This window comes from Gaeumannomyces tritici (assembly GCF_000145635.1).
Source record: "Gaeumannomyces tritici R3-111a-1 unplaced genomic scaffold supercont2.1, whole genome shotgun sequence".
NCBI classification, from domain to species: domain Eukaryota; kingdom Fungi; phylum Ascomycota; class Sordariomycetes; order Magnaporthales; family Magnaporthaceae; genus Gaeumannomyces; species Gaeumannomyces tritici.
Window position 1 is genome coordinate 5,982,975 of NW_008804545.1, and position 18,295 is coordinate 6,001,269.

General features: G+C 58.8%; 6 protein-coding genes across 6 annotated transcripts in view; 2 read left to right on the forward strand and 4 right to left on the reverse strand.

Moving 5' to 3' along the window:
- GGTG_01899 (hypothetical protein) overlaps positions 1–3,201 on the reverse strand; it is a 4,665-nt gene extending 1,464 nt beyond the window's left edge. The window contains exons 1-3 of the mRNA XM_009219670.1: positions 2,981–3,201; positions 2,113–2,899; positions 238–1,941 (exon numbers count right to left, since the gene is read on the reverse strand). Of these exons, the coding sequence (XP_009217934.1) occupies positions 238–1,941; positions 2,113–2,899; positions 2,981–3,018 (2,529 nt within the window). The 5' untranslated portion in view covers positions 3,019–3,201. The remainder of the gene's footprint in view (positions 1–237; positions 1,942–2,112; positions 2,900–2,980) is intronic.
- A 283-nt stretch (positions 3,202–3,484) lies between these two features.
- GGTG_01900 (oligosaccharyl transferase STT3 subunit) lies at positions 3,485–6,596 on the reverse strand. The gene is made up of 5 exons (XM_009219671.1): positions 6,278–6,596; positions 6,177–6,200; positions 5,376–6,050; positions 4,140–5,292; positions 3,485–4,081 (listed from the first exon to the last, which is right to left on the reverse strand). Exons 1-5 carry the CDS (start codon positions 6,399–6,401, stop codon positions 3,811–3,813), a joined length of 2,247 nt encoding a protein of 748 aa, XP_009217935.1. The 5' UTR covers positions 6,402–6,596; the 3' UTR covers positions 3,485–3,810.
- A 70-nt stretch (positions 6,597–6,666) lies between these two features.
- Positions 6,667–8,087, reverse strand: GGTG_01901 (hypothetical protein). Its single transcript, XM_009219672.1, has 3 exons — positions 7,849–8,087; positions 7,438–7,624; positions 6,667–7,372 (listed from the first exon to the last, which is right to left on the reverse strand). The coding sequence occupies exons 1-3, from the start codon at positions 7,861–7,863 to the stop codon at positions 7,299–7,301; spliced, it is 276 nt and encodes a 91-aa protein (XP_009217936.1). The 5' UTR covers positions 7,864–8,087; the 3' UTR covers positions 6,667–7,298.
- A 200-nt stretch (positions 8,088–8,287) lies between these two features.
- Positions 8,288–11,425, forward strand: GGTG_01902 (cytoplasmic dynein 1 intermediate chain 2). Its single transcript, XM_009219673.1, has 2 exons — positions 8,288–8,753; positions 8,844–11,425. The coding sequence occupies exons 1-2, from the start codon at positions 8,628–8,630 to the stop codon at positions 10,806–10,808; spliced, it is 2,091 nt and encodes a 696-aa protein (XP_009217937.1). The 5' UTR covers positions 8,288–8,627; the 3' UTR covers positions 10,809–11,425.
- A 302-nt stretch (positions 11,426–11,727) lies between these two features.
- GGTG_01903 (hypothetical protein) lies at positions 11,728–13,137 on the forward strand. Its single transcript, XM_009219674.1, has 3 exons — positions 11,728–11,990; positions 12,106–12,151; positions 12,264–13,137. Exons 1-3 carry the CDS (start codon positions 11,733–11,735, stop codon positions 12,863–12,865), a joined length of 906 nt encoding a protein of 301 aa, XP_009217938.1. The 5' UTR covers positions 11,728–11,732; the 3' UTR covers positions 12,866–13,137.
- GGTG_01904 (histone-lysine N-methyltransferase) lies at positions 12,928–17,839 on the reverse strand. Its single transcript, XM_009219675.1, has 3 exons — positions 17,058–17,839; positions 15,370–16,964; positions 12,928–15,290 (listed from the first exon to the last, which is right to left on the reverse strand). Exons 1-3 carry the CDS (start codon positions 17,461–17,463, stop codon positions 14,403–14,405), a joined length of 2,889 nt encoding a protein of 962 aa, XP_009217939.1. The 5' UTR covers positions 17,464–17,839; the 3' UTR covers positions 12,928–14,402.
- Positions 17,840–18,295: the final 456 nt, after the last annotated feature.

The window sequence follows — 18,295 nt, forward strand, 5'->3', positions numbered from 1 at the left end:
GGGGGTCGAGTGCGGCCTGCGCTGCCAGTCGGGCGTGGAGGCGGCCGAGATCAGGATCTCGGGCGGCGGCGGCGGCGGCGCGGCTCGGGGGTGGGGTTGCTGCGCGGTGGCGCTGGTAGGCTTGTGTCCGCCGGTGTGGTTGCTGCTGCTGCTGCTGCTGCTGCTGCCGCCGCCGCCACCACCGCCGTTGACGCCCCCATCGGGCGTCCGGATCTTGGTGCTGCTGTCTGCTCCCACGTCTGCTGCATCGATGCTCGGGCTCATGTAGGATTCGAGCGGCGGCTTAGGGGACGTGGCGGCATCGGCCGTTGGGGAGCGCCACCCCGTCGGCATCGTCCAGTCCGACACGCAGCGCGGGCGCGGCATGGCGGAGGTGGCGTACGGTGAGATGGGGGGCGCAGGGCTGGCGGTAGTATCGTCGCCTGGAGGCTCGGATTCGGTCGTCACGGTGAAGAGTTGCGGCTTCCGAGGGCGCGGCGGGATCGCGAAAGGGTCTCGGTGGTCGTCTTGGCCGTTGTGCGCCTCCTGGCACACTGGGTTGTCTTTCTGATCCGAGTCAACACGGCCCCTGAAGCCTCGAGTGCTGGTGTTGTTGGCATTCAGCACAGTCCGCGCGCTATCGTCGCTCCCGTAGCCGTCTGTGGCGCTGCAGCGCGGCTTTGTCTCGCCGCTAAGTTCGCTACTCTCCCCGAGTTCGCCATCTCCTCCGTAAAGTGAGGATGAGGACAGCTCTTGGTTGCTGAACCACTGATCGAGGTGTGGATCGAACCGCACCTGCTTGGTACTGTCGAAAGGCGATCGCGCAGGCGGCACCGGATGGTGGTGTCGCTTCTCCCTCTTTCCCTGATGGTTCCTGATCGATGGTGAGCCCCTGGATGTGGCTGTCTCAGGCTTCGTATCGACGCTAGCGCCGCCGTCCCTATTTTCGACTCGTCCCGACTGATGCGCTGGCTCCGGAGAGCGGTGAGCACGCCGCAGCCTCGGCGGCAGCGGCGCTGTTTGCAGAATCGGCTCCACCGAGCTCACGCGCCGTGGCCGGCGGCGTCGGGGTGGCGGCGATTGGCGTCCCGCCGATGGCTTTTTGAGCCCGAGAGACGAATCGATGACGGACTCCACGCTGGGCGGCCGGTACTGGCTGCCGTGATGGTCGTGTGAGGAAGGGGGTTCGGACATAGCATATGGGCTGTCGTTTTCCGACTTGAGCCGAGAGTCGTTCTGAGCCTGCCGGAGCTGGGAATAAGAAGGAGTCTGGGGGGTAGCACAGGGAAGTCGGTGTGGCGATGGCCTGCAGTCGAGGCTCCTGCCTCGCTTGGGCGTGTCTTGAAGCGCTGCAGGAGTGGCCGGACTGGAGCCTGCAGCTCCGCTGTTGACCGTGGTCGGGGTGCTCGTGTGGTAGCTGCCGGCGGCCAGATACCGGCCGCCGCCGTCGTCGCCCCTAAATCCGTCGTCGCCGCCGTCGCCCAGGCTGAGACAGCTCCCAGACGCAATTGTTGAGGTTTCGGGTATGACGAGATCGGGGTCATCCTGAAGCGGGTAGGCATGTCGCTGCTGGCTTTGCTGCCTTCCCTCGGCGGCGTGTTGGCGGCGGCAGTTGGCGCAGTAGTTGGCGTCCGGGTTCTGGTCCGGCCTGAGCGGGTTCTGCAGATGAAATCTCTTGGACCGGACCCGGCCGCAGCCGAAGCAGAAGTAGTGCCTGCTCAGCGGCGCTAGCATGCGGGCGCCACCGCGGCCGGTCCTGAAAGTCGACTCGGTGCTGGCCTTGGACCGTCCGCTGTGCGCATCCCGGCGGGAAACCGAGGATGATGCCGGCTTGTACAGTTCGCTGTTGCTCCTGCTCGTGGTCACTGGGCTTGGGCACGGGGCGTGTGTGCACGATGGTGTCACCGCCTGAGTGGCTGGGGAGTTGCTCGAGGTGTAGACGACGACTTGTGGCACCTGTATCTGTAAAGCGTGGCCATTGCCCGAAGATGTCGCAGAAGGGGGTGCCAGTCCAGTGTTTGGAGGCCAGGCAGCCGGAGTGAACGGCGTAGGGGGCGGCTGCGGAATCGCCTGAGTGGGGAAAGGAGCCTGAAGTGCGAATGCATTCTGTACGGGTTGGTAGTTTGGCGATACCATAGGTCCAGTGAAGTGGTGACCGGGATGCTGGGCATAGTAGAACTGAGGAGCGCAGCTGTCGTTGGCGGGTTGGGGCTGGTTGATGTAGTATACAGGCTGCTGCAGGATGCCGCTGGGCACACCTGGTACGCTCTGTGCTACTCCTACTCCTGTTGGGTGCTGGTGCTGCTGCATGAACGCCGGCGTGGGCATTGCCTTCTGGCTCCGGCCGTTCTCGTCATCTTTTCCTTGGCGGTTCGTTGAACGAGAGCGTCGGCGACGATCTCGAAGGCTCAACTTTTCACCACCCACAGGCGTGTCCGGCTTTGGAGCATATTGAGCAGGGCTTTTGAGGGTACCGTTACAGCTCTCAGTACGGCTATCATCGTGAGTGTCGCTATTCAGGTCCAGGTTTCGTCCGCGCTCGTGATCCGCCTCACGATCATAGAGTTTCGTCGCCGGCAAGGGAGGTGCGCCGCGGTTCTGTTTTCTAGATGCGGTTATCGACGGAGATGCATCATTAGGGGGGATGTCTGTGGCTGGAGAGCTTCCGAAACGGAGCGCCCGCCTGATGGAAGAGGTGGTTGTTCGCGAAGAGCGCGATGAACGAGAAGTGACAGAAGATGACGACGTGCTCCTCCACGCCTGGGCGGCCTTTGAGGCAGCCTCGAAGCGCGTCATGCCAGGTTTCGATGCCGGCGAAGACTTTGCCATCTCAGGCGACTCATTAGATTTGCCACGACCAAGGCACACCGTCACTGTCCGTCCGGATTTGCGGATATCTAGCTCGATGTAGCGTGGTTGTCTGTTCGACGGAAGATTCTGTCAGCCGTTGGGTTTCAAATGGTTCAGATGGTGAGGATCGATTGAAGAAGCTGTAGCCTACCGTTCGGCGGCGTCCTTGGCTTGGCGCGAGGAGGGCATGCTGAGATTTCAAAACATATCAAACAAGACGAAAGCTGGGGGTTGGGTGGCAAGACGCCAGTAAACAGGTTGACCAGTGGTTGAAGACAGAAAAGGAAGAAGATTATGGCGATTTTGCAATATTAGGGCATAAAAGAATCAAAAACAGGTGCGAAGACCGGGGAAGTCTCGTTGTAGTGGCGGCGAGATCCGAGAGTTGGGTTGGGAGAAGGGAAAGAAAGAGGACGACCTCAAGCGGGGCTTTGGGACTGAAGAACCCGCAACCAGCTTGCTGACTCCCCTTTAAAAGTTCAGACGGGTGCTTCATATATCAAGACCAAGTATCTGAGAAAGAGGTGAAGGCATGGTGAGGAGCATGTGAACTGATGGCCACGAGGGAAATAAAGTGGAGAAAGTTGATACCTGTCTCCTGAGCCATACGGCATGCTGTCCTTGAACCCGGCCAAAGGACTGACTGCTCACATCAACTTGAGGTCACTACAAGCCTGGCCCCGCCGGGCTGGGGGCAAGGCTTCTTTTTCCTTTCAACTTTTCATTGGGAACCGAGATCTCTATGCGGCCTGATCGACTAATCTCATCGTGAACTAGCAAAAATGGTCGGTAGTACAAACACAAGGGAAATCTGATATAGCTCACTAGCTCTCGGCTTCTATCCCTGCCCATGCCCTTGCCCTTTTCCATGTACTTTTTTGATATCCCGTCTGCCCCCCTTTATCCTCTTGGGATTCTACCAGGGCATTCTTTTTGGCACATATCATTAGGAGAGCCACTGCAACTTTCCAAAAGTTGCAATCAGTCCAGCCTGAGTTGGCGGGCACCCTTCCTCCTGAGCATCTTCTTCTTCTTGTGTCCACGCTCAAACGCGGCGGCCGCAGCATGGTCACGGCCAAAGTTATCGAGGTCCTTGACCTTGTAGATGCGGATGATCCAGTTCTCGCTCGTGAACGCCTCCTCGAGCGTGTTGAGGGTCGGTCCGACATCGGGCAGACGAGAACCGCGAACACGATCCTGGGCTTGTCCGGGAGGGAAGAGGTTGTTGTAGTTGTAGTACGACATCTTGTACCTGCCAGGGGGTCAGTAAAACGAACACGACTCGGGACATTGCGAGAGGAGTGGCTTACATCAAGCTGTTCTTCATGGTCTCCGTGGCCTCGTCGTCAACACGGTACTCGCCACGGCTGGTGAAGAACTCCCGCTCTTTGACTTCCTCGGGCCAGATGCCCTCGGCAATGCGGACCATCCAGAGGAATTTGTTGATATCGTCGCCCGAGTAGCCCAGGAGGCCGCCAAACACGACCAGGACGTAGTCTACTTCGTGCTGGCGCATGATGGGGTAGCTGACCTCCTCGCGCGAGCTCATGGCCTTGCCGACGGTCGCAATGTGCGTGTTGTTCCACGTGTTGTTGTCAACCAGGGTGGGGCGGTCGGCCATGCCGCCGATCTGGTAGCCGTAGTCCCACCACGACATGATCTTGGCATCCTCCTTCGTATTCTGTCGCAGCCACTGGTACGCCTCGCGATAGTCGTCGATGATGTGCTGGCTGCCGTCCGGCATCCTACTGGCTAGCACAACTGAAGGCGACGAGTACGCGTTGGAAGTGACCCATGTGCAGTGCATGACGAACAGGAGCAGGTACACAGTCATGGCAAGAGTGACGATCCCCTTGGAGATCAAGCTGTAGATGCCAACAATGGGCCTGCTGGTCGACCTCAGACCACCCTTTTTGGCAGCCTTCTTGGACGACTCCTCCGAGCCCTCGTCGGCACCCGAGGTCGCGGTATTGGGCGTCTTGAGAGACAGGAACGAGTCCAGTATCTGCGAGGCCGCCATGGCAGCCGCGACGCAGACCACAGGGGTCAGGGTGAGCATCAGACGGACCATGACTCCGGCGAAGTAGCTGCCGAAGATGGCATAGACGACGATGAAGACATGCTCGTCACGGAGGTTCTGGAAGCAGAGGTAGACACCTGCGGGGAACAGCCAGATCAGGAAGTTCAGGTCAAAGAAGAAGGCGGGCCAGGCAGTGGGCTGGTGCTCCGAGACGGACGCAATGATGGGGATGTGGATCTTGGCATAGCCGGTGTCCCAGAGCGAGTAGAAGCGGCCACCCCAAGGAGCAATGTATCCGGCCGTGGTGGCAACCACAAGTCCCAACAGGGAAACCGCGAATACGGCGGCTGAGAAGATGACCAGGAAAGTACGGAACTGGCGGCCAGGGATGGCGGCCCGGACGTAGTCCAGGAAGCCCATCAGCTGGAGGAAGCCAAAGATTCCTGTATGTGCGTGTGCATGTGCGCATCAGTAAACCGAGCGAGCCTAGGGGAGGCGGGGGAGGCCATGAGCCGATATGACGTACCCAATGCCGGCATGTGCTCGCTCGTTTTTATCGGCAAGAACCCAACAAAAGGAATCTGCATGCTAGCCAGAGTTCCGAGGGCGTACCAAGTGGTGTATGAGACATAGAGGCGGGTGCTGTACCTGCCCATGCAGATCAGGACAAATGAGTGCAGGGGCAGCAGGCAGGTGATGAAGGCGTAGCCGCCCCACGATGCCACCATGTAGCCGTAAAAGAGGGCGCAGAGAGCACCCCAGAGCATGGAGCCGAGCTTGAGGGCCTTGATCCAGAGATAGAAGGTGAAGACCAGCAGGAAGATGGAGATGGCCTCGTTGTCGTAGCTGCCCGCGACGGAGCGCGAGATATAGCCGGGGGCGATGCCCATGAAGGCGGCGGCGAGGAGACCGGCCGCCGAGTTGGTCGTCATCTCATTGGTCAGCAGGTAGGCGGCGAAGGCTGTTAGGCCCGAGAAGACGGGCGCCAGCATGACGCAGACATTCCGGATGTCGACGGGCACCGAGAGTGCGCGCAGGGCGTGCCAGATGGCGCCGCTCGTCACCATCAGACCAGGGTACAGTGTGCCGCCCGTGACACGGCCCAGCGGGTGCCAAGTGCGGTCATCGAACCAGTCCCAAAAGTCGTAGAAGCCATTGGCGACTAGGTACTTTGTTGCCCTGAAGTTGAACCACGGATCGACTATGGGCGGGGCATTAGTGGTCGAGGAGTGCGGTGCGCGGTGCGACAGTGGGAGGAGGAGCAGGGCAGGGAGGAGAGGCTCGGTATTCTGGGGCTCAAGGCGCAGAGAGGAGGGGGGCAACTAACACTCGTGGATAATGCTCTCGAAACCTAATGTGGGAGAAATGAAGCAATTGGTCAGTCAACCGTCTCGACGGGCACAGCATGCAGCATTTGCGTAGACTCACGGATGACGGAAAACAGGCGACTGGAAATAGCAGCGCCGGCGATCAGGAAGAGAATAATGACACGCAGCAGGGTCCGGAAGCTCTCGCCCTTGCTGCCAAAGATGTCCAGGGTTCCGGCCGACATCGTGGCCCTCCGCAGTCGCGTCGAGATCCTCTGGTCCGTTGGGGGCGTCGTCCTGTCCAGAGGCCGGGTGGTGGGGGAGGTCTAGTTGTGGTGCTGCGATTCTCTCGCCGCTTCGTGTGAAGCTGGAGAGGACACTTTGGAGCTCCCACCCAGACCTGAATTGACACGCATCAGGAGCTGCAGGGGTCGAGGTCCTTGTTCGCTGCGTGTCGTCAGTGCCGAGTGGGTCCAGTCGCACCGCCAGGTCGCGAATTGAATTGCGCCATGCACGGACCATGTCATATGGATATTAGAGAGGACATTGATGCCCGTCTTGCTGCTCCTGCTTGGGCTGCAACAGACATTTTGGACTATCGCGTCGACGGCTATGGAGGACTCATACTATGACGAATGATAGATTTCCCACCATACCAAGGGAAGCATACCTAGATATTAGATCCGCCTGTCTAAGCCATGGGAAAGGAGGTATCCCACTGGCCACCTTTTTTATATATCCAACTCTCTCCAACGCGAACTGACATGGGCGTATGTGACGTCGTCTTCTGCCGCCTGTTAGACGCCCGCGCGTAAACAACCATCTAAGTTTTGTATTGTACACATTTATAGTGCGTCAAAGGACAATAACTAAGGAAATGCGTCTATGCTGTGTCGACGTCGATACCCACGAGCCCAGAGAATCATACAACCGACTTTCTCCCCGCAAGAGGGACAAGTCGTCGTGGCCCCCTCTTATGGTTGGGCTGTACGGCGCACGTCATTTTGCTGACCGCGCTGGCGGCAATCGTGACTTCGGATTCAGGTCTCGTCACCTTCGTCGGCCCGCCCGGACCCCCATTGAGGTCCTATGCCCTATAAGCTCCCCCTCGCTCAAGCCGTCGCCGGCGATGCGGCCGTTCATTAAGGGTTCTTTTGGAACACATCGTTGAGGTATGCCTCCAGGTCGAACTTTGGGTTGTTGAAATCGGTGTTCACTGCGGTAGGGGCATGTGTTAGTCGCGGTTTCGAAGTACTGGACGTTGCCATAGGGACTTCTCACCAGAGCTCGATGCAGCTGCCGCCGCAGGGCTCGACTTCTTGGCAAACTCGGCCTTGGCCTGCTCTATTAAGTGCTGCTTGTGCTCGTACTCGTGACGTGCCGCCGCAGTCTTCTGGGTCGACGTGATCTTCCTCTGGTGGGAGAAGCCGTAGAGAACACCCAGCCCCAGCGCCGTGTACCGAAGGACCTGCGGGATTATCGCTCCATCAGCAAAGAGTTCCAGCCCCCAGGGCTTCCATGCACTCTCCGTGCTCGCATTTCCTTCGGCTAGGCACAGAGCGCAGTCCGGCCAGGGTTCGTCGTGGACAAGGTGGTCGGGCGACCATGGTCGGGCTGGGCCGCCGGGGAAGCTCGCGTGCGAGGGGCTGAAAAATGCACTGGACATGGTCTGTCCCGCGACAAGCGACGTACGTTGGTGGTAGACATGGCGACGCCTGAACTGATCGCGACGGAGACCGAGGATGGAGGAGATGCAGAGCTCGGTGCGTCGGACGTCAATTGGCGTCAATTGGCCCTGGCAGCGATCGAGGTTCGATTATGGTGGAGGTGTAAACGTTGTCTGTACTGTCGGGATTTTTCGCCAGCCGGCAAAACCTGCGGCTAGTGAGGAGCTCCAGCCCAGCAAAGCTCGAGAAGTCGGTGGCTCCAAGATTGTGGGTCCAATCACAGGTGGCTCAGCAGTTGGGCGGGCGGGCATCATTACTGAAGGACAAACGGCCGGGCGGAACAGGAACGTGACCCATCACCTGACCCATCACCTGAGCGCCGCAGTCGCACCATCACCCTTGTCGGCACTAGCGGACCTGACCCACCCATCATCATGGTGGACCGCCAGTCCAGCAGGCGTTCGGTGTCATTGATGGGAATGCTTGGTTCAGGAGCGACGGCCAATTTCATGTGAGCCAACAAAGAATCTCAGGCTACCTCTTAGGCGCCTACCTGCCTCTTACTTGCCAACCTGTCTCCATCTCAGACAGCGCGTCAGACGCATAAACATTCATTTTCGACATTTATTGCTGGCACCTCAAAGTCCTGCTTCTTCCTGCTCCCCAACACTGCTCGCTTGGCGGCCCAAGTCGCCTTGCAGGCTCGATCCGCGCTTCGACAGCAAGCGTCGCCCCCACCGGACCGAGCCGCAGCTCTGAAGCACGCGATCGCGCCGGCGATGAAGCCATTCTCACCCCGGCAAAATGCAACAACGACGCGATGAGATCCTTGCCAAGAAAGCAAAGCTCGCCGAGCTCAAGGAGAAGAGGAGGGCACGGACAGAACAGGCTTCGAGCCGCCAGAGCATCGGGATCGCCACCACTAGTGACGTACTTGCCCCTTTGCAACATCTGCGCCCGACGGCGACGAGGTGACGACCGTGTCGTTTGCGGGGCCCTGGGCTGACCGAAGGACGATAGCATGCCATTCCGCCTCTACACAATTCCGGCCGCGAGCGCGAAGACCTCGACCTCTTTATCGAGCGTCTGGTAGGAGACCGCCCGTCGTCGACAACCACGGGCGGTGCCGCCTCACCGGGCCCGCGCGGCAGCCGCCCTAATAGTGTCCTGAGCGCCGGCGAGCTCAGCAATGAGAACTCGGAATACGCGACGCCCGGAAATGGCTCCGCCGCCCCCACCCCTATGCAGGTTCTCACGACCGTCCCCTTGACTACCATCTACGAGTGCCCGCCCTCTCCCGTTAAGGAGATCTTCTCGTACAGCAAGGGCGTCCAGACTCAAGACGACTGGGCGCCCCCAACCACACGCCCACGGGCCATCTCAGAGTCCGAGCCCGAAGATATCACGGCCTCGCCCAGCAAACGTCTGAGCCGCAGAGAGCGTGACAGGGAGGAAGAGCTGCGGGCAAACATCAGGAGGGAGCTGGAAGAGGAACTCAAGGCGGCCCAGGAGCTCGCCACGGACGGTGTGCTGAAGCCGACTGCCTTGACCACAAACTACCCGGCAAGGTCACTGACAAACGAGGAGCTCAAGGCCGTGACGGCCTCTGACGAGTTTGTCGACTTTGTGGACCGCGCGACGAAAGTGATTGAGAAGGCGTTAGACCAGGAGTATGACATTCTCACCGACTACAAGCTCAACGCACACGAGATCGACGACGAGGACGAGCAGGGCAACGTGGGCGGCAGGGGGCGTCGCAAGGTCAAGGAGGTCCGGCAGTTCTTCGACAACCGATGGTCTAAGAAGCGCATGATCACATCCATCGACTTCTCACCCAAGTTCCCCGACCTCCTTCTGGCTTCGTACACCAAGAACCCTACCGCCCCCCACGACCCGGACGGTATAGTGCAGGTGTGGAGTCTGAACCTGCACGACCGGCCCGAGTTTGTGTTCCACGCCCAGTCAGACATCCTGACAGCCAAATTCTCGCCCTTCCATCCAAACCTGATCGTCGGCGGGGCGTACAGCGGCCAGGTGCTCCTCTGGGACACGCGGGCGCGGGCGGCGCCTGTGCAGAAGACCCCCCTGACGGGCTACGGGCACTCGCACCCTGTGTACTCGGTTGATATTGTAGGCACGCAGAACGCCAACAACATCATCAGCTGCTCAACCGACGGCGCTGTTTTCGGCTGGTCTGTCGATATGTTGGCCCAGCCGCAGGAGACTCTGGCGCTGGCGGCGCCTCCGCCAGCCAAGACGGACGACCTGAGCCCCACGTGCATGGCGTTCCCGCAGACCGACCCGACCTACTTCCTTGTCGGATCCGAAGAGGGCGTCATATTCCCCTGCCATCGCTACGACCGCGCTGGCGCCAAGGCAGGTGTGGACGCCCGCGTCAGCTATCGCGGACACTCGGCGCCAATCATGTCGGTTGACTTCCACCCGGCTCGGGGACCCATGGACCTCGGCGACCTGGTGTTGTCGAGCAGCTTAGACTGGAGCGTCAAGCTGTGGAAGGTCCGAGCCCCGGCAGCGTTGAGCGGGGCACCAGCGGGCGGGCTCGGCGGCCTGGGCGCCGCTGGCGACGGCACCGTGACACCACTCATGGAGTTCGTACGCGAGGATGTTGTATATGACGCGGCGTGGTCGCCCGTCAAGCCGGGCGTGTTCTCGCTCGTCGACGGCGCAGGCTGGCTCGAGCTCTGGGACCTGACAGTCGAGACGGAGGAGCCGGTGGCGCGTATCAGCCCGAGCCAGCGCAAGGATGGACGCACCATGCTAGCCAACAGTCTCAACAAAGTAGCGTGGGAACCGTCCGAGGGCCGGCGCCTGGCCGCCGGCGGTATTTCGGGCAACCTCACCGTGTTCGAGGTCGGACCGGACTTGGGCGGCAAGGAGAACTTGCGCAGTGAGGAGTGGACCACGGTCAAGAAACTGGTCAACAGGCTCGAGTCCAACAGCGTCAACGGTGCTGCCGCTGCTTGATTTTGATTGTAATGCCATCCACGACCCCTATGCTCCCTATCTTCGGGTGTTATTCTTGCGTGTATTGCACCTTAGCCTCCTGTGGGGAATCAGCTACCCCCTTTGTACCCTCTTGCACTTCCGCACCCTGTTGTGAAAGCGGTCAGGATCTATCTGTCATGAAAGAGTTCTTGCAAAGTTTGCAGACAAACTTCTTCTATACCCCAATTTCGATCAACTCGACTGACACCACAGCTATCACAGCCTTCTTTCCGTATCTCTGTGCAGCATCGCCTCGTGATCCCAATCGTTTCTCTTGGGCAGCCTTGATCCCGATCCTAACCCGGCCCCTGAAGTGCAGATTTTATACACCCGCTTGTGGTTAGGCTTGGGTATGGCAATGTAAACCATCGGAAATGAGCTGACACCATCAAGCCAGCGAGAGCCTTTGCGGGAGGTTTGTTTCGATTTTATGCTGCACCCTCGCTTGATAGGTGTGTACAACGTATGCTTCTAGCTGCCCCCCACAGGTCGTCTGTTGCGCAATAAAGATTTAGAATTCTTCACCTATTACCCCTTCTCTACCATTCGTGAAGAAACCCGAATATTTACTACAAGAGATTCATTCCCATTTTCAGCTTCAACAAAGTAGCACATAAAGACCAGTGTTACAACGTCTGCTAATATCTCGTGTACACTTCATAGCGGCACGGGCCCAGCACATTCATTAATGAGAATATTCACAACACATCCGGCCTGTAATGGTATCCAAGCCTCCACAATAGCCTCGAGCGAGTCTAGGTGTCTACCGACGAAATACTTGGAGGCTACATAGGCCGCACCGCTGGTTACTACTCGCCCGCCATCTGCCCATAAGGGGTAAGCAACAAACCGTGCCTCGTTGATCGACGTCGAGCGAAGATGCATGTGTTGACTTGTTTGCGCATGGGAGGGGGTTTTCCCGCCCATCTCTATATCAACCTCCCTGCCGGCAAGGCCACCATGGCAGGCACTGCTACCACTTGGACGGTCAGGCGTCCTCCGGCGGGCGCATTGACAACCGTGTGGATGCCGCCATCGAAATGTTCCACCATCAACTACAGTCAGAGCGAAAAGTTCGATTATTGTTACCCACCCAGCTATTCCTACTCATACTGGATCGGCGGCACCGGATACTCCTCGCCCGCCATATGTCCCTCTGGGGTAAGCAATGTTCACCCCCTACCATTTCCTGGTGCCAGGTTGACAATGTATGTTAACATGTCGGCACGTTTTCCGCAGTTTACCTCGGCATGTGGACGTTATTCCTCCATCCAAGGTCCAGCCCTACTACCCGGGGAATTTGCCATTCATTGTGCTCCCCTGTAAGTTCCAAAAACACCGGGCTGTCCGTGACTGCTTTTCGGGAGTATATCACATTTCAAAACTGTCCGTCTTGCCTTTGCCCAAGTGGGCTTATTTGTCGGACAAACGAAGCGAGCATCGCCTTCAGAAGCGGCGGCCCAACTACAGTAGAGAATCTCAGCGACATCGCCCCGATGATCCAGGTTCGCTGGCAATCGTCAGATCTCTCCGTCCTACAGACTCACCCCCTTTCTCCCGGCGTGACACCACCATCAAGGACGGTGGACACCGGCACATCCAGCCCCCCTGGCTCCACCAACACCGGCGGCACCAGCACGGCCAACGCCCCCGGCCCCGCCAACACAGGCGGCAACCAGCCTCCGGAAGGCGGCCTCTCGGCCGGCATCATGGCGGCCATCGTCGTCGGCGTGGTCGCGGTGCTGGCCATGGCGTTCGCCGCGTGGCTCTTTGTCAAGTGCCGCCGCCGGGGGGCTCGAGCTGCGGCGTCAGAGCGTTCGCGCGCGGGCATCAGGGGCAGCCGTCGTACCTCGCAGACGGGAAGGCGGAGCTCCGCCGCTGGCGAGCGAGCTGCCGGACCACATGGCGGCACAGGCTTACACACCGGACCTGTACCCTTCCGAGATGTCGGGCGAGGGGGTGAGGCGCTGATGGGTCTTTGTATCGGGCGATTCGTTGGCGCCGACGCTGTTTTGGGGACGGAGAGAGGGAAATGATGTGGGAATATGACACGGGATATACAAGACACGAAAGAACATGGGAACAAAGAGGTTACAGGGACTCTAATTGGCCTTGTCAGAACCTCGGCTGGCAATGTGTGAAAATATGCTGGGTAGCGCACCGGCCATGTCTTGAACATAAATGCTTGATGGAAATGGGGCTTATCCCCCGGGTATCTCTTAACGACAAAAACAAACATGGACGAAGAAATGATGCCAAAGAAATGACCACCGAGTCGGTATCATGGGGAGAGAATACCAAAACCAACATAAAGAAAAAAAATTTAAGAAAAAAAAAACCATCGACGCCAGAGGCAGCACGCCATCACATCTGGGCTCTCCATCCACCTGCCCATGGTACGCCAGTGATGCAAGGGGGGATGGAAATGCGCAAATGCAAGATAACAAAAGTAGGGGAAGGGAAGACGACGACAGGAGACATGCGCAGAAGAATGGGAAAACAGAGAAGGAGAAAGGCCAGCATTCCCACCGCTTTCGACGCCGGCTCCGTGGACATCAACTGAGCACGGCCAGACTCGACAGGCGGAACAACAGCAACGCACCCCTGTTCTGGACCTCAAGCGTTCAAACCCCATGCCCCTTTCGTCAACGGCGTCGCCTCCTTCCTCTCGATTCTTCTTCGTATTCGCCTCGATCACAGCATCCGAAAAGAAACAGAGGAACGGTCCATATAAAAAAACTCCCCGCAAAACACCACCTCTCCCACCAACTGCTGTTTGCTCCATCTTCTCCAACTCCCTCCCCTCCCCTGTGCTACTTGCCCCAGTCCTCGCATCTCGTCTCCTTTCGAGACCGCACCAACCAAGAAATGCAGGAATGGTGGGGTCCCGACCGGCGATGGGCATGAGAGATGCAGGTGCATAGCGAGCAACGGAGCTCGCAAGAGCTTCCGACGCGTTGCGCGTGACCTCTTTCTCACGCACCCCGTCTTTTTCCCCTCGCCTCCCCATATTAACAGGCCCCATTCCACAAGCGTACTTTCAGCACGGCGCGCCTGAAAGCCACGCGAGAGCTACCGGGTCCAGGAGGATGACGGGCCAAAAGAAACAAAGACAGGGACAAATATGTATGCAAAATGCCGGCGCGTAATATGTACAGATCAAAGTGACTTTGCTTTCTTTGTTTTTCGTCGCAGTGCGTCCAAAAGGAAAGCTGCCGTTCGGTCCATTGGTAGAATCGAGATGGTCGAGTGGCGAGTGCATTTCACAGGTGCCACCTGCAGCTGGAGGCGAGCTGTGATTTTCCGCGAAAATGCAAATAAAATAGGAAATCCGGCGCCGATGGATGGTATACAGTTCAGAATGTAATAAAATGGCACGTTCTTGAGCCACCGAGACGTGGGAGCTGGTCTGCCGAGATAACAAAGAACAAAAATGCAGATGATGTAAAGATGCCAGAGAAAAATAGTCGACAGGAAGCGGCGTGATAATGCTCGGAACCGACACACGCGGAGCAAATGCTGAATGCAATCGGCTGGCAAGGAAGTTGTCGCGAGTTCAAGCCGCTGGGGAGTTCAGTGCCCGAGAACCTCACGTTTCCTCGAAGGTATTCCCAGGTTCGAGGTACCGTCGCCACCGCCGCCTACCCCATCCAGGTCCATGGCGACGGCATCCAGCTTGGTCATATTGCCATTGGTCATGTGTGCATCCTCGTCTCGTCTCTCATTTTGCAGAGCGATCAGCGCCTCCTGGTTCTCACGCTCCAGCGCCGCTTCGTGCTCTCGTAGGCGCGCTTGCTCGGCCGCGTCCAGCTGCAACTGTTTAGCCTCCTCATTCTCACGCACGAGCGCATCCTCGTGCTCCTGCAGCCTCTTCTCCGCGGCTACTTCTTCGATCATCACTGCATCGTCCAGGTCCTCGAGAGGCGGAGGGGTTGGTGGCGGCGGCGGGCTCGGCGCCTCCACATCGCCCTCTCTTAGCCTCTTGAGCGAGGGCGTTTCGCCAGGAGTCAACTCATCCACCATTGACTCGGCATCGTCTTCGCTGGACCGCTTGCGCTTCAGGTCTGACGGCGACCCAGGGCTGTCCAGATGCGCGTCGACGTCACTGACGACGTCCTTGTCCGGCATCGGTGAGGCCCCCGTCGATGGTGGCCTGGAACCGGCGTCGAGACGCCCAGTTGCTGCCTTTGGCTCTTCACCGGCCTGATCCCTCGTCTTCCGGCCCGTCCGCTCGGCCGCCCACTGCTCGTGTTTCTTGACTGCCTTCTCCAGGAAATCACGCGTATACTTCCTGACTTTGGACTCCTGTCGCTCGCTGATCCTAGAGGGATCGTCGACGCGGCCGTGCTTATAGTCGGATGCGGCGAGGTTTTTGTTGATCTCCTTGACGAACTTCTTCAAGTCCTCCTTGGGCAACCTCTTGTAAAACTTGTCCGCCACGTGCTTGATTTGAGGGAAGATCTGGAGCACAAGTCAGCACCAATACACACAAGGCAGTTGCGTTGGCATTTCCAGCAGGTGCTTTCTCTGGGGAGCTTACCGTGTTTTCGTACAGCTTCCGCTGCTTCTCGACAGGCCACGATCGCCACCTGTCTTTCTTGGCCTCTGCAACTGGTGTGCCGGCCGCTTGCGGCGTCTGCGCGGCGGAGATGGGCTTCGGCGTCGGCTGCCGACACTGGTTGATTATGTCCTGTATCCTCTGGGCTTCCATTGCCACTGTGACTTTGGCCGCTTCGGTCGAGGGGCGCACCCAGGACTTCTGGTCTGGGTTCGCCGTCTCCCAGTAGTACCAGCGCTTGGTGTTCTCATCTATGGCCGAGCGCCAGCCGGCTGGCAGCGGCGTGTTGTCCCTCGGAGGCGGGGCCCGACGCCGCGGCGCCACGTAGTGGGGGTTCCTTTGAGGCTGGCTGTTCCTGGGCCCGGTAGGAGCGTTCCTGATAGGCGATGGAGCTTTCGGAGTGGGCGCGGCGGCCGCTTCCCGAGCCTGCTGGCGGCGATCATCAAAGAGCGAGCTGGCCGTGTTCGCCGCGTTCCGGTCCACTTTGGCGCGTGGTATCCGGTATCCAACCTGTAGCGTCTTCCACTCATCCAGCAGTCGCTTCGAGTCCCTAGACACTTCGTCATGCTCGCTCGAGGACAGCTCGACAACGATGGGCTCGATCTTGGCATCGTCGATCTTGTTGCGCGTCATGCGTGGTAGCTTGTAGAGGATATCCAGTACCTGCAGCACGATACCATTGTCGTCCTTGAAGGTGTTGAGTGTGGTCTTGAGATACTCGTAGCCGTGGAGCTTAACGACGCGGCCGAGAACACGATCCTCTTCAACGTTCTGCAGGCGCTCGAGGAGCTTGCCGACAATCCACTTCTCCTTGCATGAGCGCAGAGAGGACATGACCACGCCAACCTCGCCGTCCTCGAGTTCCCGCGACTGGATACTGTTGACGTACTCCTCCTCCGTCTCGTTGGCTCGCTTCTTGCGCGGCTTCTTGTTGGCCACACTCGACTCCCAATGGTCGCCGTCGTCGATACCAAGGGCCTCGACCATGGCCATAGGCAGCTTGGTCGCCCTCTCGGTCTGAGTCTTGCCGCCAAGAGTACCGCTACAGCTGGGCTCTCCGCAGTGGCACCTCTGGGGGTTGGCGCCATACCTGTCGACATTGTAGTTGAAACACAACTCCTCTCCAGCTTTGATGGCGCGCAGCGCGAAGATGCCCATCCGCAGCTTGTCGCCGACCACCCATTTGTCCACGAAGCAGTTTGGGTTGCACGAGTGGTTACAGAAGCGGCCTAGGTTGCCCTTCTTGGTGGCGTCGACGTACTCGGTTCTTGTCAGGGACATGAAGTAGAAGTGCTCCAGGCGCTGGTCGTCGTACTTCATCAGCCGCCGGCGGAAGAGCTCCTCGCCAATGACCTCGCCGATGTACTCAAAGACGAAGTCGTTGGCATCGAGGTCCGTATCGGCACGCAGCCCGAAGCCCTTCTTCTCTGTCTTGATGACCGAGACCTTGGCGTACTGCTTGGCCTGGAACCTCTGGTTCTGGCAGCCCTCTCCACAGTTTCCACCCACGCACTCAATCTTTGTGTGCCTGTTGATGCAGTCCGAGTCATCCCCGCAAGCATGATTGACGCCATCACCTAGCAGGCCCAACAGTCAGTCCAACTATGCCGGTGAGTTTTACGGGGGGGCCTCGAGTCGGCACGGGAATGGGCATTGGGGGAAATGCATACGGTACTCCTCTTCGCAGTCACAATCAAGCGTCTCTTGATCCGAATTTCCCAAGGCCTTGGAGGCGTAGACGCAGTCGCTCAGAACGGCGAAGCCGCGAGAGGCCTCTTCGGTAGCATCGGGGAGGTTACTGAACAGTATGGGCGGGCGCGAGACGGAGGCTTTGGAGGATTTTCGCAACGGTTTGGGCGCGGACTCGGCGTCCGGCGGCGATGCGCCCGCGCTTTTTGATGCGCTTTTTGCATCCTCGTCCATGGGGCTGGAAGTGTCGGCTCGCAGGGCTGCCGTGGTCGGATCCGACGAGCTTCTCTCCATTTTGACGGCGCGGCTTCCGTGCCCGTTCACAGCCGGCTCAGCTCCGTTCAGAATCTCGGGCGCGTGCGGATTGGGGCCAGCGCGGTCGCCCATGACGGGCGCGATGTCAGCTCGCTGGAGGGTCGCGGGCTGTTTCGGTTGACGAGGTTTGGCGGGTCGTGTCGTGGCGGCGAACGCGGAGCGGAGGGAGGACTGGTTCCCCAAAGTCGGGCAGACGAGCTAGGGCGCGCGCTGCGAAACTGCAGGGGAAATTATGGGTGCTGCAGGAGTCGCCACTTCCATGGGTCCCAGGCGGCGTACGCAGCAACTTGTCCCAGCGCCGCCGGAACAAAAGGCCGGAGTCAGTGGGATTGGAAATGCTTGACTTGGGCGAGGTTCTGGCTTGGGAGACTTCAGCCACGAGAACGACTCTGGAGCGGAAGGCCGCACGCACAGCTCTTTCCCCAGCGCCAGGATCACAGGAAAATGCGCATTGGCCACTCCGATGTCCCAAAAGCCTCGGCCCATTTGCGGGTAAACTGATAGGCGGGCCCGATTAGGCGCTGTCCAGGGTCCCTAGCCGGCCGTCCAACCTCGCGTATAGCGGTGGAAACAGCGACTTGCACCTCAAATTCAGCGACAGATCAGCCAGTGAGCAGCTTCACCCGTAATCCGCGCCTTCCGTCAACCTCTGCCACTGCCCGATTCCACAGACAACATCCATTGACATGTTAAGATATACTCCTAATTCCCGGAGGGGGGATCCACCAATGATATAGTACCCAAGTTAGCTGGTTGGGTCTTCCAAAGATCCTGTTGGCCGTTGGGTAGAGAGGTGTTGCAAGATTGCAATTTGCATGGACTGTAGGAATAACAAAAACCAGCCGGGAGCTGTAGTTGCCCCAATGCGTAAGAGCTGCGTGAGAAATATTGGCTCTATCTAAAC